Raw genomic sequence first — 15,756 nt, 5'->3', positions numbered from 1 at the left:
ATCCCATTCTTTCATTCTGTTTTCTTAGAAGTGAGGTAAGTATTTAGATAATCAAAATCCCACATAAGCCCTCAACAGCAGAAATGCAGCTGAAACAATAATTATTTGAATTAAAAATTAAATAATGTTTTTGATGACATTCTCTTTAGTTTTTTACTAGTTTTGCAGTATTTAAACCACGTACTTCTCTTTAACTTTTGTGTTAGAAAAAGATGCCTATTGGAATTTATTTTCCTTTACTTTTTTTAATGTAAGGAGGGAAGATGACTGCAGGCTCAGTGTGTGTCCCTCAGATCATACCATTGCGAGTGCCTCCCCCCGGAAGAGCCAACCATGAAATTGATAACAATACACTTTTGGAAATGAAATCTGGTAAGAATTAAATGTACCTGAAAGCATGTAAAATAACTGCCATACCCTTTAGGTTCCTTGGGTTGTTAATTTTTCACTTTGCCTGCTTTCTACAATTAGGACCTTGGGAATTTTGTAAAAGTTCCAAAATTTGAAACAGTGTGGTACTTGGTGGTTTATAGAGTGGTATATTTTTAGATGAAAGCAGTTGGCTTTGACCATTTCATTTGTATTAGTAGATAATTGCAGCAATGCCTTGATTCACATTAGCCAAGGTAAAATGTCCTGGTTCTTACTGGGACTTTCCCAGGATTCTCATTATTTTGCTGGGAGAGTAATTTGACCTACTAACACAGGCTTTCCAGTCAGACGTGCTGGGGATTAAATCCTGCTATGGACAACTTCTAATGATACATCACTTAGCCTTTCTGAGTCTCAGTTTTCTCATTGTTAGTGAGAATAATGTCTGCCATTTGGAGCCACTGTGAGGATAAAATGAACTTGACACGTTATGTGAGGTACACAGCGTCTGGCACATAGTAATGCCAAAATAAATCTTAACTATTATTACAGAAAGAAAGCAGTGAATATATTTCCTGGTAATAACGGGAATTTATATATACATATACACACATATATACATATATGTACACACATATACACACATATATATCTATATATATACACACATATGTATATAATTAACATGAGAAGAGAAAGCTTTTTAAAAAAGATTTTATTTATTTATTTGGCAGACAGAGATCACAAGTAGGCAGAGAGGCAGGCAGAGAGAGAAGAAGGGAAGCAGGCTCCCTGATGAGCAGAGAGTCCAGTGTGGGGCTCGATCCCAGGACCCTCGAATCATTACCTGAACCGAAGACAGAGGCTTTAACCCACTGAGCCACCCAGGCGCCCTGAGAAAGCTTTTTTTTTTTTTTTTCCTTAATCTCTGTGCCCCTAGTGAGGATTAAACTCATGACCCTGAGATCAAAAGTCGCATATTCTATTGACTGACCCAGCTGGGTGCCTCAGGAAAGTTTTATAGATAAAACATATGAACAAATACTTGTTTAAAAAGGCTTTGGAATTCCAATTATATATTTTGATAGTTAATGTGTAAAATCTATTTATCTGTATTTCTGGTGATCCCTGTGCTTCCTAGACAAATTCCAAGTAAGAATATAATATACTATATCTCCCTTTATCTTAAAAGCTAGTATTATTTTAAAAAATTCTCAAACCAGGGGCACCTGGGTAGTTCAGCCAGTTGAGTGTTTGCTTTCGCTCAAGCTGGGATTGAGCCCTGCATTGGGCTCCTTGCTCATCAGGGAAGCTGCTTTTCCCTCCCCCTCTGCCTGCAGCTCCCCTTGCTTGTGCTTTCTCTCTCTCTGTCAAATAAATAAATAAAATCTTTAAAAAAAATTCTCTAATCTGGGGCATATGGGTGGCTCAGTGGGTTAAGCCTCTGCCTTCAGCTAGGGTCATGATCTCAGGGTCCTGGGATCGAGCCCTGCATTGGGCCTCTCTGCTCGGCAGGGGGCCTGCTTCCCTCTCTCTCTGCCTACCTAGTTGTGATCTCTATCAAATAAATAAAAATCTTAAAAACAATTCTCAAATCAGAATACAAATTTTAATAAATGTGTCCATAACTCTTGGGAGAAGGTGGGTTATAACTGACAAATGATGAAACGAATGATAGAGTATCTAAATTCCCTAATATTTAAAATGTTTACTAAATAACGAGGTTCCAGGCACCTGGGTGGCTCAGTAGATTGAGTGTCTAACTTGGCTTAGGTCATGATCTCTGGTTTCCTGGGATAGAGCCCAGTGTAGGGCCCGTGTTCAGTGAGAAGTCAGCTGCTCCTCTCCCTCTGCCCGTCCCTCCACTCATGTGTGCACCCATTCTTTCTCAAATAAATAAATAAAACCTTCTAAATCAATAAACAGATAAATAAATAGGTTCTACAATTCAATAACAAGAAGAATAGAGACCCAATAGAAAAGTAGGCAAAAGATATGAAAGGACATTTTATAGAAAAGGAAATATAAATGTCTTTTAAACATAGGGAAATATATGCCTGGCCATCCGTTTATCTACTTACAGTGCAGACCTTATCCCCTGCTTTATTTACTCCATGGTATTTAGTCACCACTTGATATCACACATATACCTGTTTGTATGTCCTTCCTAAAATAGAGGCTCCCTGAGAGCTGGGTCTTTGTCACTGGCATATTCCCCAGTGCCTAGAACAATGTCTGGCACAGAATAGGTACTTAATTAATATTTGTTGACTGGATGAATGAATCTTACTCAAAAATATAAGAAATGTGAGTTAAAACTATCAGGTTTTTTTTGTTGTTGTTTTTTGCCTTTACACCTAGGAGATGGCAAAAATAGGAGAAGAATTAATAAAACACTATAGGGGTGACTATGGGTGGACAGGCACTTTCATGAGTTGCTGGTAATAGTGTAAATTGTTTCAGTGTCCGTGAAGGGAAGTTTGACCCTATAACCTAAAATTACAAATGCATGTATCTTTTGACTGAGCAGTACTAGTTCTACATATTTTGCAGGTATTAAAAGAACTTTATGCAAAGATATTCGTTGTAGTGCTTCTGATGGCAAAAGGAAAAAAGAAGAAAGATAAAGAAAAAGAGCCTAAATATTCATCTGTAGGGGATGGGTTAAATATTGGTTCCTTTATCTAAGGACAGAACCCAATACAGGCATAACAAAGAGTGAGGATACCCTGTATAGCAGTATAGTACAGTAGCCAAGGTAATACTGTTCAATGAAAAAAGATGTGGTGGAACAGGATATGTTATGTCACCATTTGTATTAAAAGAGAGGGGAAAATAAGAATATAACATGCGTGTTTGGATATAAAATATTTTTGGAAGGATACTCAAGACACCACTGATTGCCTTTGGCCATCTGATTGATGTCAGGGGTGGGAGAGGGTTTTATTATTATTTTTTTTTTTTTTTGAGAGGGTTTTAATTATAAATTCTTTTTTGACTTTTTTAAAAAAATTGAGATATAATTAATGTATAACTTTATGTTAGTTTCATATGTACAGTGTAATGATTTGTTATTTATATGTATTGCAAAGTCATTCCCACAATTAATGTAGTTGCTGTCTATCACCAATAGTTAGGTTTTTTTCTTTTGATGAGAACTTTTAAGATCTCCTCTCTTACCAAACTTTCCTGACCTTTTGAACCTTGAATTGTATGAGTTTATTACCTTTTAAATTTTTCCAGGAAGTATGGGAATTATTTACAAGGTTCAAATAAAATATAATAAAAAGATTTCTTTTTAAAAACCATTTTTTTAAGATTTTATTTATTTGACAGAAGTCACAAGTAGGCAGAGAGGCAGGCGGAGAGGGGGGAAGCAGGCTCCCTGCTGAGCAGAGAGCCTGATGTAGGGCTCAATCCCAGGACCCTGAGACCATGACCTGAGCTGAAGGCAGAGGCTTAACCCACTGAGCCACCCAGGTGCCCCTAGCTTTTGCTTTCTAAAGGGGTATTGTAGTCTTAAAACTGAGCCCTGCTCTTTTTGCATCAGTGCCTTATTGGAGTGGCACAATAGCACAGTGGTTCAAGAGCATGGGCTCTGTATCCATAGCCAAAGTGAAACCACAGCTGTACTGTTAACCAAGCAACATCCTTAACCTCTCTGGGACTCAGTTTCCTCATCTACACCGTGGGTATAAAATGGGACCTGTCAAATAGGGTTGTACACATGCGGGGAGCTAATTCATATAAGACACAGTGCCTGGCACGGAGTAAGAACTCACTTATTGCTACTTACTGTTATTCATTCCTATATATATTAAAAAAATCTCATTAATTAACTGACCCACAAACATTATTCATCAGAGACTGTGCTACTTTAGTGTTAATTACAGTTACCTGCTTTGGGTTTTTCAGACACTCCTGATGTTATCATATATTATACCCTGGATGGCAGCAAACCTGAATTTCTAAAGAGAATTGGTTATGGTGAAAATAATACATATAAGTACACGAAGCCTATCACTCTGCCTGATGGAAAAATACAAGTTAAAGCTGTTGCAGTCTCTAAGTAAGTTAAGAGCATGGTGATGAAAATAATTGGTAATACAATGACATTACATTTTGATTTTATTTATTTCTTCCTGTGAGAACAAGTGCTGTATTAGAAGGGCATTCAAGGCAAAGTTATTTTAATTTCAACATATATCTATAACTTCAGGGTTTTGTTTGTCTTTTACCAAGTTATATGGTAAAGTGCACAAATCACGAGAGTACAGCTTGATGAGGTCCTATGTATATACTGTTTTTCTTTTGAATTCCACATTGGAGCTTTGCGCAGTGGCAGTATGGTAGCCAATGAGGTTTATCCGAGGTGCGATTATTGCTAATTGAATTCCACATTGGGATTTTGGGAAGGAAGAGACTTTTCAGGGCTTGGGACCTTTGAAGTGATTCATCTGGCTGTGAAGAAAATATTGTTTTTAGTAGATGGTCCTTTTATTCCATAGGACATGACCTTCAATCACTACCATCATTCTGTTATGTTTTGTTTTCACTTAATCGACCTTTATGGCTACTGTCATTTTAATTTGTTGGACATTAGCTCCTTTATTTGTTTCTTTGTCCTTTCTTTTTAAATATATTTTTGAAGATTTTATTTATTTATTTGACAGAGACATAGCCTCAGAGACTCTTTTTTAAAAAATTATTATTATTTTTTAAAATTATTTTCAGTTAGCCAGCAGAGAGGTTTTTTTTTTTAATTAAAAATTTTTTTTTTCTTTTTAGAGTTTTGAAATATAGAGACACCACTCAATTTGAAAACTGTGTGTTGTGGAGAAAAAGGCTCAAGTACTTTGCACGTCTGTGCGTCTGAGATAGAGGAATTATTCCACACAGCAAGACAGGTTTAGCCACATTTTTTGAACACTTTTAAGCCCAAACCAAAACCTGACTTTGAGCAGGCACTTGGGAAAAAAAAAAGGTGGGCGGGGGCGCAGTGTCTCTCCAGGCTCCCCCTGGTGGCTGAGGTACTGCATAGCTTTTGAGGAGAATTAGAAATTCTTTTTTTTTTTTTTTTAAATTAACATATGATGTATTATTAGCCCCAGGGGTACATGTCTGTGAATTGCCAGGTTTACACACTTCACAGCACTCACCATAGCACATACCTGCCCCAATGTCCAAAGCCCCACTTCCCTCTCCCTACCCCCTACCACCGGCAACCCTCAGTTTGTTTTGTGAGATTAAGATGCAGATGACAGCTTTGGCATCTGAAAGTTTTAAAAAATAAGAATAAAAATAAAACAAACAAAAGTGCTAATACACATTATCATTCTTTATTAAAGACTAGAAAAAATCAGCTTTCACTTGTCAAACCACTTCTGTCGAAACAATCATCTCAGTTATGAAAAATAAACAAAATACTTTGTGCCTAATGCTGTAAGGCAGGCCTTTTTATAATTTACAGGTAGTAATAAAATGAAGTAATAATTACTAACTATGTAATTCGTAGGAGTTAACAGAGCTTTCAAAAACATCTAAAATAAGGTCACTCTTTATGCCTCTCACCATCTTGCTCTGTACCCACTTAGCGTCTGTTCCGAAAGCACTCTTAGTAGTTCAGGTATGCTCAGGTCAGGGAAAGTATTTATGTAAAAAATTTTTTCTGTCTTCAAGACAGAAAGATTTGTGCTTGAATGCATTTAAATGAATTTAAATTTCAATTTAAGTGAATTTAAATGCAGTGTTTTCTTTTTTTTTTTTTAAGATTTTATTTATTTATTTGACAGAGAGAGATCACAAGTAGGCAGAGAGGCAGGCAGAGAGAGAGAGAGAGAGAGAAGCAGGCTCCCTGCTGAGCAGAGAGCCCGATTCGGGACTCTATCCCAGGACCCTGAGATCATGACCTGAGCTGAAGGCAGCAGCTTAACCCACTGAACCACCCAGGCGCCCTGCAGTAAGTTTTCTTTATGGAAATTATACTGCTTCGTTCAAGCCCTTTTCTAGGTACTTACAGTAATTAATTTCTTAATGAGGAGAAAAGGCTTTGAAATGGGAGTGTTAACAATTAAAGGCCACTAGTATTTTAAGAGGAAAAATATGGTCATGAAATTTTGAATGATTTGGGGAAATATTTATGATTCAAGTGAAAACAAGTTAGGATATATGAGTGCACTATAGTATTTTGACATTGTTTAATAATTTGTCAGCATGGGCACCTGGGTGGCTCAGTCCGTTAAGCATCTGCCTTAGGCTCAGGTCATGATCCCATGGTCCTGGGATCTAGCTCTGTTGGGCTTCTTGCTGGGCAGGGAGCCTGCTTCTCCCTCTCCCTCTGCCTGCCGCTCCCCCTGCTTGTGCTTTCCCACTCTCTCCCACTTTGTTAAATAAATTTTTTTTTAAAGATTCTTCAAAATGTGTCAGGAGAGAACTTAAGAAGGGCACTACCAGAGGCGTCCAGGAGGGAGTGAGTGGTGGGCAAAGAGTGCTCATTGTGCGGAGCCAGCTGTCTTCTTCCCTGAGCCAGATGGCCAGGGACATTGTGGATGTCTTTGTTTCAAAGGGGTCAGATTGAGGGGCAGCCCCTCAGTCTCTTTCTGCCCCAGCTCAGTTTGGAAAAGGTACTGACATGTAATTCTTCTCTATTGTAAGCTTTCCTTTTTAAAAAAATTTTTTTTAATTTAAATTTAATTAATTAACATATAATGTATTATTAGTTTCAGAGGTAGAGTTCAGTGTTTCATCAGTCCTGTATAATACCCAGTGCTCATTTCATCACATGCCCTCCAAAATGCCCATCACACAGTTACCCTATCCCCCATCCCCCTCCCCTCCAGCAACACTCTGTTTCCTATGATTAAGAATCTCTTATGGTTTATCTCTTTATCTGATTTTTGTTTGGTTCTCATGATTAAATGATTTGGAAACAAAACAACAAACAAGCCCAACTTTAGCATTTCATTGCCTCTGGTGATTCAGTCATGGTTTGCGTTGTTTGTGTTGATAATTTTTCTAGTTTCCAAAATTTAACAGTGAGCTCTGCTTTTGTAATAAAAGAGTCTCTGAAATTATCATGTAACCAGTGCTTCTCAACCTTGGCTGCTGAATCACTTGGCTATTGCTATATAACCAATCACCCTGACATTTAGTGTCTTTTTTTTTTTTTTTTCCCCTGACATTTAGTGTCTTAAAAGTTTGAACAATCATTCATTTGCTCATTATTCTGTGGGTCAGCATTTTGGTATACATTCAGCTGGGCACTTGTTCTCTTAGTCTTTCCTGAGGTCCCTGACCTGGCTACATTTTTCTTGGTCACCTTGAGCTGGAGAGTCTAAGAAAGCTTGAGTCACTTTTCTGGTGGTTGGTGCTGGTGGTTGGCTGAGCCTTGGGTCTCAGCTGGGTCACTTGAGCTTTTTCATTCATTTCCAAAAGCTGTAAGAGAAAGGGCAAGCCTGGATATGCAGGTGTTTTTTCTAGTCTCTGCTCATGTCATAATTGTTAATGTTTCACAGGCCAAAGCAAGTCACTTGGCAACCCCCAAGGTCAATGTATGAGGGGATTCTGCAAGGGCACAAGGGCATCAGGGGGTGCAGATAGAAGACATAATGCCTCAGGGACTGTGATTGTAACATTCTACCACACTTCCCTATAGAATTACCCAGGGAGCTTTGCAAAATCTCCATGCCCAGGTCATGTACACTCCAGACCAACTAAATAACAAAGTCTTGGGATGGGACCCAGGCATCAGTATTTTTTTAAAAGATTTTATTTATTTGTTTAACACACAGAGAGAAAGATCACAAGTAGGCAGAGCAGCAGGCAGAGAGAGAGGGAGAAACAGGCTCCCCGCTGAGCAGAGAGCGCAATGCGGGGCTTGATCCCAGGACCCTAAGATCATGACCTGAGCCACCCATATTTCCCGATAATTCCAATATGCAACCAAGGGTGGCAACTGACACATTAATGGGGAAAAAAAGATGTTTCCATTTAAAGAGATTTGGCCAATACCACTTTTTGGGAAATATATTTTTATTAAAATATGATATCCTAGAATGAAAAAAAAGGAATAAGGACACTCATATGTGTGCTTTCATGGGTCCAAATATATGTACATGAATTTTCACATCAGAGCATGGTCAGTAAAGAACACAGATGAACGGGAGGGGCGGGAAACTTGGGAACATTTCAGCAAGTGGGAGTGGGTGTTGGGGTTGTTTTGTTTTATCTTGTTTTGTTTAAGTAGGCTCCACACCCAGCATGGAGCCCAGTGCGGGGCTTGAACTCACAATCCTGAGGTCAAGACTTGAGCTGAGATTAAGAATCCGACGCTTAACCAAATGAGACACCCAGGCACTCTGGGTGTTGGGTTTTGATGGTCCATATTGATGGTCCAGTCAGGGTCTGTAAACTTTCTGACATCTGTCTTGTTTCTTTAAAAGCCGCCTTTCTGGGGCACCTGGGTGGCTCAGTCGTTGGGCATCTGCCTTTGGCTTGGGTCATGATCTCAGAATCCTGGAATCGAGCCCCACATCGGGCTCCCCGCTTGGCGGGAAGCCTGCTTTCTCTCTCCTAGTCCCCCTGATTGTGTTCCCTCTCTCACTGTGTCTCTCTCTGTCAAATACATAATAAAATAAATAAAATCTTTTAAAAAAAAAAAAGCCACTTTCTGTTCAGGAACTTCCTCTCTTTGATATCATCATTTTATAGTGATTTGGCAATGAACTTGTGTGGTTCTTCCTTCTTTGTCAATTACTTTATATGGTGGTCAAGATAAATTGAACTGGGCTGAGGTAAAAGCTGTCTCAAAAAAAAAAAAAAAAAAAAAACTGTCTCAAACCGAAGGTAGATATTTGGGGGAGTCAGATTTCCCTGAGAACAATCATTTTCTTTCATGGGGAACTTTCCAGTTTTACAACAATGGTTAATAAAGTAAACTGATTGGCAGGTTAGCAGGGCATCTCACGGGCATCCATCTGCAGCCATATATAACGTATGGAGGAAAGATGCAGATGCCATCTCCATAAGCAGCGACAAAGGCAAGAAGAGTACTGCTTTGAGAGGGGTAATTTGGAGTGTAGAGCAGAGGATGGAGTTTGCTGGCCTTCAGATCTGGACTTTAATCCCAGTTCTCTTGCTCCTCTTTGAATAAGAGGAACTTACTAACTGGAATAAGTTTTGATTCTCAGTTGTCTCATTTGTTAAATGAGGTTAATAAAACGGAGTTAGTAGCCATTGTCAAAATCACTTCAGATACACTTGGCATTGCACATGTAATAGCTGTTATTATTGTTGTTTGTTGTTATTCACATTCCTAACAAAGGGGCTAACAGGTTGCTGTTGTGTGACTCAACTCAAAGGACATGCCTTGTATTTGAAAAACCAATGCCTGCCTGAGTGAGTAGGTTCTACTCAATCCCTTCATGTTCCTAAACCAAAGGTTCTCAGTTGGGCATAATTTTGCTCCAAAGGGGACATTTGGTCATGCCTGGAAACATTTTTGGTTGTCACATCTGGAAGTGGCAGAGTGCTAGTAGCATCTGCTGGGTGGAGGTCAAGGATGTTGCTAAACATCTTATGCCCTGGACAGCTCCCACAGCAAAGTATTATCTAGCCTAAAATTCTGGTAATTCTCAGTAGATTGAGAAGCCTGGATAAGTTGCAGAATTCTTACAGATCCAGCTTCTTAACTCTTACAATCATCCAAGTAATTCTGCTATTTTATTGAGAGGATAGTAATCTTATGGGGATAGAGCTACACATTTTTTTTAATGTTAAATGCACCTTATTATTGCTATTCCTAATGATACATATTTAAGACTTCTGATATCAATCCTAGCAAAATTTCTGTGTATTTAAATGAGATTTGGGCAGAATATGATTTCTAGCTCCAACCCCAAACTTAAACCTTTTTTGATATCGCAGTCAGGAAATCCTTCTACTTAGCTGGCAGTTGAAGCTAGTTTCTGGGATCCTCATGGAGGGAACAAGTCCATGGGTGAGAGCCCTTGCTATGTCCCCGTGGAAGGGACCAGCTATGGTTGGGGAGATGACCTGTACCTTCCAGGAGTAGAGCAAGTGGATGGGAGTCAGGCTTCTGTTCAGTGTAATGGTGGGACTAGAAGCGCACATTTCAGGGAGCCCCATCATTATCCAGGATTTGAAGGATCCCTGGATGGAGATATTTGTAGTGTCCAGGAAGTGTGCTAGCAAGGAAGACAGCTGTAGCTTGGATGGCAGACCTGGGACCAAAGATGAACAGTTAGATGGATGTTGAGGTGAATGAGTTAAATAATCATATCATCTAAAAGATCCTTTGTATCTGCAGCCAGATATCTGTAACTGTAAAATTGAACAAAACAAAAGAAGGCAAAACACGTGTGCTTCCCCAAAGTTTAGCCACCTGTAAATCACTCCAGTGAACATGCAGTTTTTAAATATTGTTACACACTGATAGATAGTGCCATTGAGATGAATTGTGTATTTCTGATCATTTTTTTCTCCTAGAAATGTAGTTTGAAACTTCTTTATTGCTTAATGTTAAATATTTCTCTGTTTTGTAATTGATGTTTACGCATTTATAAATATTTACTTGATCAAAGAATCTAAAGCATTTTGGGGTACTTTTTTACTTAAAGCTTCAAAATTTTTAAGAAACATTAAAAAACTGGCAAATAAGAGATCTGAGAAATTGCAAATGAAAGGCTAATGAAACATGAAATGTATCAGAGACCAATATGAAAATCAGCAAGAGTAAAGCAGACAGAGAACACAAAAGAAAGAAGAGAATGGAAATGGAAAAAGAGTTAAGTGCCTGGGCAGAATAAAATTCACACAATCACCTGTGTTCCAGCTGTGAGCTTTCGACACAAATTAGTGGGCATGAGAGTTAAAAATGTTAAATTTGGGGCACCTGGGTGGCTCAGTGGGTTAAAGCCTCTGCTTTCGGCTCAGGTCATGATCCCAGAGTCCTGGGATTGAGCCCCGCATCAGGCTCTCTGTTCAGCGGGGAGCCTGCTTCCTCCTCTCTCTCTGCCTGCCTCTCTGCCTACTTGTGATCTCTGTCTGTCAAATAAATAAATAAAATCTTTAAAAAAAAATGTTAAATTTGATTCATGGTCATGATGATCTTTGGAGGCTGTTGGCTGCCCCCCAGTATCTGTGTTTCCCTTCTTCTAGAATGACAGAACCCATGATTTTTAGCTGGACACATGTTTGCCTGGAAGAAAGATATTTCCCAATCCTCCTTGCAACTGGCCGGAGCCAGGTGTGGCCAGTGAGATGTATGTGAAAGTGGTGTGTGCAACTTCTAGATTGTGCCCTTAAAGGGAAGAGGTGGGCCCTGCTTCCTGCTAGCTGGAATGTGGATGTGGTCAGCCATGTTGGCTCATGAAGACACGTTCAAGGTCTTAGAGATGGAGTAATGAGAAAGAAACTTGACACCATGCACCCATCACCATGGCACCTCTGTACGAGCTCTGAGCTGATTACACCCTGTTGATTCTCTCTAGTTTAAGCCACTATTATTTTGATTTTGTGTTACAACAGCCAAGCCTATGTCCCAATATTCTAGGGACACAGCAGAAGCAAATGCCTACAGAGAACATAATCAAGAGTACAGGTGACCAAAAAAGGCTGACAATATCAAATGTTGATGAGTATGTGGAGAAACTGGAACCTTCAAATAATACTGGTGGGAATGTAAAATGGAACAACCACAGTTTAGCAGTTTCTAAAAAGTTAGAGATACACTTGACCCAGCAATTCCACTCCTGCACATCTATTCAAGAGAAATGATAATATGTCCACATGAAGACTGTCAGGGGCTGGCCTTGGCCCATCAGTAACCAGTGTTGAGGCTGGACTGGCCCTTGTGGTTCTTATCATGATTGTAAGACATCCTCAGCAGGAACCATCAGAAAACTCTCAGAGACAAGGTTTATTACTTACAAGTCCTGGAAATTATGTAGCATACCTGGGACCACACAGCAATGTCACCAGTAGAGAGAATGTATGGGCCTGGGATGCTGCTTCTATTGGGGTTGAGGGTGGGGGCCTAGGGTCTCTTGGTCTCACTCTTTATTGGTTAATTTAAAACATAAGAGCAGGAATTTGAAGCTTGGGAAGACAAAAGCAAACAAACAAGGGGCCCAAATGGTAATTTATGGAAACCAACCAAGAAGTCTGGTGGACGTGAGATGGGGTGGGGAGGTGGGGGTTGAAGATAGCGGTGGTCTGGTTCTTTCCTTCTTTTTTTTTTTTTTTAAGATTTTATTTATTTATTTGACAGACAGAGATCACAAGTAGGCAGAGAGGCAGGCAGAGAGAGGGGGGAAGTAGGCTCCCTGCTGAGCAGAGAGCCTGATGCAGGGCTTGAGCCCAGGACCTGAGATCATGAACTGAGCCAAAGGCAGAGGTTTTAACCCACTGAGCCACCCAGGCACCCAGTGGCCTGGTTCTTTATCAAGTGGTGTGGCTGGCAGTGTGGTTATTCAAGAGGGCTATCTTTTCTTGGAAACTTCATGTAACACTTTTTCTATTTTCAGGGACTGCAGACAGAGTGGCATTGTAACAAAGGTGTTTCAGGTGGGCTGCGAACCAGCAAATACAGTCTCTTCAGAAAACCATTTTGGAAATGTCCTCAAAGAGTCTTCCAAGCAAGCAAGTACATGTAACACTTTCAGATGGTCACCACATTCTTGGTTCCTTCTTTGTCAGTGATTCCATCTTCTCTTTCATTTCGTTGCCTGTGCTCATAGGTTCTTATAATTGTAGTCAGTAGCCACCACTATGAAGTGATTTTCCTCTTGTTAGTCAGTCCATCCTGCACATGTTCTGTCCTGCACTTTAAATTCCTCCCCAGCATTATGGCCCATGCTCCATTGTCTTCAGTGAGCCCCGCTTACCTATTGAAGAAAGTGATCGGTTTCTGTCTTCAGTCATCCTTTCTCATTGTGTGACTCCCCTGTATATTCCTCCAGCCAAACTACATTGTGTGTGCTGTGTTCTGTCACTGCTCCCCTAGTGTCTGGACCTTCTCTTTTATAGTGCTTTGAATATGTGATTACTTTTCTCATCGTTTACCTTCCCCATGCAGAGTAAGTTCCAAGGTGGCAGAGAACACGTCTGCCATACTCATTGCCTTGCACAGAGGAGGGCTGGAGAGGGCAGTGAGTGTATATTTGTTGAACAGATACATCAGACTAGTAGAAACCCTGTGTGACCATAGCTGTTGATTATGCTGAAATCTTCAACCCTGAAAAGTTCAAAACCTTTTCTCCGCAGGAGGAACCAGACTTAACCTACAAGGGTGTTTCAAACTTCAGTCCCTGGGCTTTGGGCACCAGTGAGATAGATGCAAGGGCCAGAGTGGGCTAGCTCATGGTAAAGCAATCAACCAAAAAGTCTCAGTCATGGAGGTCTTGATGGGGATGACCAGAAGTTTGGGAGGGGATCCCTTCAGCTCCAGAATGGACCAGAGCCCAGAGGGGTGGCTATAGGACCAGAGCAGTGGGTGCAGGCCTAATGTGGGGCTCAAGTATGATGGGGGCAGGGATCTACCATGGGCAGGGGTATCCAGTAGAAGCAGAGCTTATTTGCCTCAGTAGATGCTCAGGCTTGAATCAGGCATAAGGGACTGAGTCCAGGGGGAAGAAAGTCCATGGAGAAGAATGTAAGTACTGTGTATGGGCAGGTAGTGTAGTTAAGTTCCATTTTGGCCTGACCCCCACTCTTTATTTGCCTCCTGGATCTGGTGGTCCCTTTGTTATTCCCCAGATTCCAATGATTGTAACATCCTGCCTTCATGTCCTGCTGCTGGCCTTGGCTGCTTAAATGGTGGAGCCTAATAGCCAGACATGCTGCCAGCCAACCGGCCCGGATACAAAGCCATGGGTTTCCAGAGTAAGATGAAACAAAGGTCATTTTGCAAAAACTACTGTAAACACTTTCGAGTAAGAAGGGCATGCTATGATATTGTCTCTACCTGGGAACTTTTCATTTTCACATTGCAAATGGGTGTAATCAAGTGATTGACATGCAACATATGTACATGACATCCAACATGTAATCAAGTGATTGACATAGGATTGTCATCCCTAGGAATTGAAAAATGGATTTGTTGAATCAAAACTGTGGAAGAAATACAAGAATGCTGAAAATAAACACGATTGGAATCTTAACCTTAGAAAGTCTGCAGGTATGACATGGAAGGATGAAGATAAGGGTTAATATTCTAAACCACCATACGGGTTCATTGCTCATGTTCTTGACTGTAGAAGGGTTGGAATAAGAAATACTGGAATAGAAAAGTAAGATAATCTTAGTGCTGTCCTTGCTAACAGCTTAAGACCAAGAGGGATCTCACAGAGTCCAACAAAGTGAGATTTGTTGACTTGTTGCAATGAGGGAGACCACACGGCAGAAGAAGTATGGGGCATCACACCAAACAAAGAAAAAGACAAGGTTATAGGCCTTGGGGGACAGATGGAGTCTGGATAAAATTGAAGTGAGAGCCAAGTTTTGACAGGCTCAAAGCATGTGAACTGGCACCATCAGATATGGATTGCAAAGGGAACCAGGGCTTTGTTCACTTTGGAAACTACAAAAATAAATGTAGAATGTTGTGTTCGGAGACAATTCTCTGATGCTCTGCACCAAGGTTGGAAATCGAGGCTGCTGCTCTGTGTCAGAGTGACTTGTGTCCTCCAGGCAAGAGTTGGATGGTTCGTTCTTTCTGATAAGATTTTAACCAGCAAGATTTCTGATAATCTCTGGTTTTAGAGAACAAGGTTTCTTAGCAAGTAAGAAACAACAACCACTCAAAGAAGGGGGAGAGGGGCTGTTATGACATTTTACAGCTCCAGTGCGTCCTTGGGAGAAAGAAGGTTTCCTGCTCACCCTGCCATTGGATTTATCTATTTTCTCAGCCTGATGTGGCGTGTTGTAGAATGTAGCAGGGCAGATTTGTCTTTTCTCAGTCTGGGCTAATTTTTTTCTTTCCCGGTGCTAGTTCACGGAGTGGCGGCTTCTTTATATAATTCCTCCATCTAGTTAAAGATGTGATGACGGTGGTCCCTCAAAAGGTTTCCACCTATGAAGACGTATTTGCATGCTTACATATATAATTACAGATATTCACAGAATTTTTTTTTAAATAATTGTAGATCTTGAAGTAGGTGAAAGAACTGACTCTAAAACATGGAAGGATCTTCGTTTCTTAGAGAGTCCACTGGAAATCCCACCTCACCATGAAGAATCAGGTTCTAGACCACCCACCCGCCAGTCTCAGGTAACTTCTAAAGAAAATCTTCATGGTACTAAATACCTCCTATATTTTTAATCTTCCCGTGAAATCCTTTTAAGGCAATGTCTCCTAGCCTTTTC

General features: G+C 40.3%; 1 protein-coding gene and 1 pseudogene across 11 annotated transcripts in view; both read left to right on the top strand.

Annotated features, from left to right (window-relative positions):
• The window catches only part of DZANK1 (double zinc ribbon and ankyrin repeat domains 1), a 61,791-nt gene that overhangs the window by 2,330 nt on the left and 43,705 nt on the right, over nucleotides 1–15,756 (top strand). For 10 of the 11 annotated variants that reach the window (XM_032351503.1, XM_032351498.1, XM_032351504.1 and 7 more), the window contains exons 3-7: nucleotides 256–372; nucleotides 4,288–4,441; nucleotides 12,918–13,032; nucleotides 14,473–14,569; nucleotides 15,537–15,661. In XM_032351503.1, the coding sequence (XP_032207394.1) occupies nucleotides 264–372; nucleotides 4,288–4,441; nucleotides 12,918–13,032; nucleotides 14,473–14,569; nucleotides 15,537–15,661 (600 nt within the window). In that variant the 5' untranslated portion in view covers nucleotides 256–263. Of the gene's footprint in view, nucleotides 1–255; nucleotides 373–4,287; nucleotides 4,442–12,917; nucleotides 13,033–14,472; nucleotides 14,570–15,536; nucleotides 15,662–15,756 lie in introns of those variants that run through there. The other variant, XM_032351507.1, reaches the window with a different exon arrangement.
• Nucleotides 4,700–4,862, top strand: LOC116596619 (annotated as a pseudogene).

This window comes from Mustela erminea, chromosome 7 (assembly GCF_009829155.1).
Source record: "Mustela erminea isolate mMusErm1 chromosome 7, mMusErm1.Pri, whole genome shotgun sequence".
Lineage (NCBI taxonomy): Eukaryota > Metazoa > Chordata > Mammalia > Carnivora > Mustelidae > Mustela > Mustela erminea.
The sequence above is the reverse complement of the archived record's forward strand: the minus strand, read 5'-3'. Positions and strand labels throughout refer to the sequence as shown.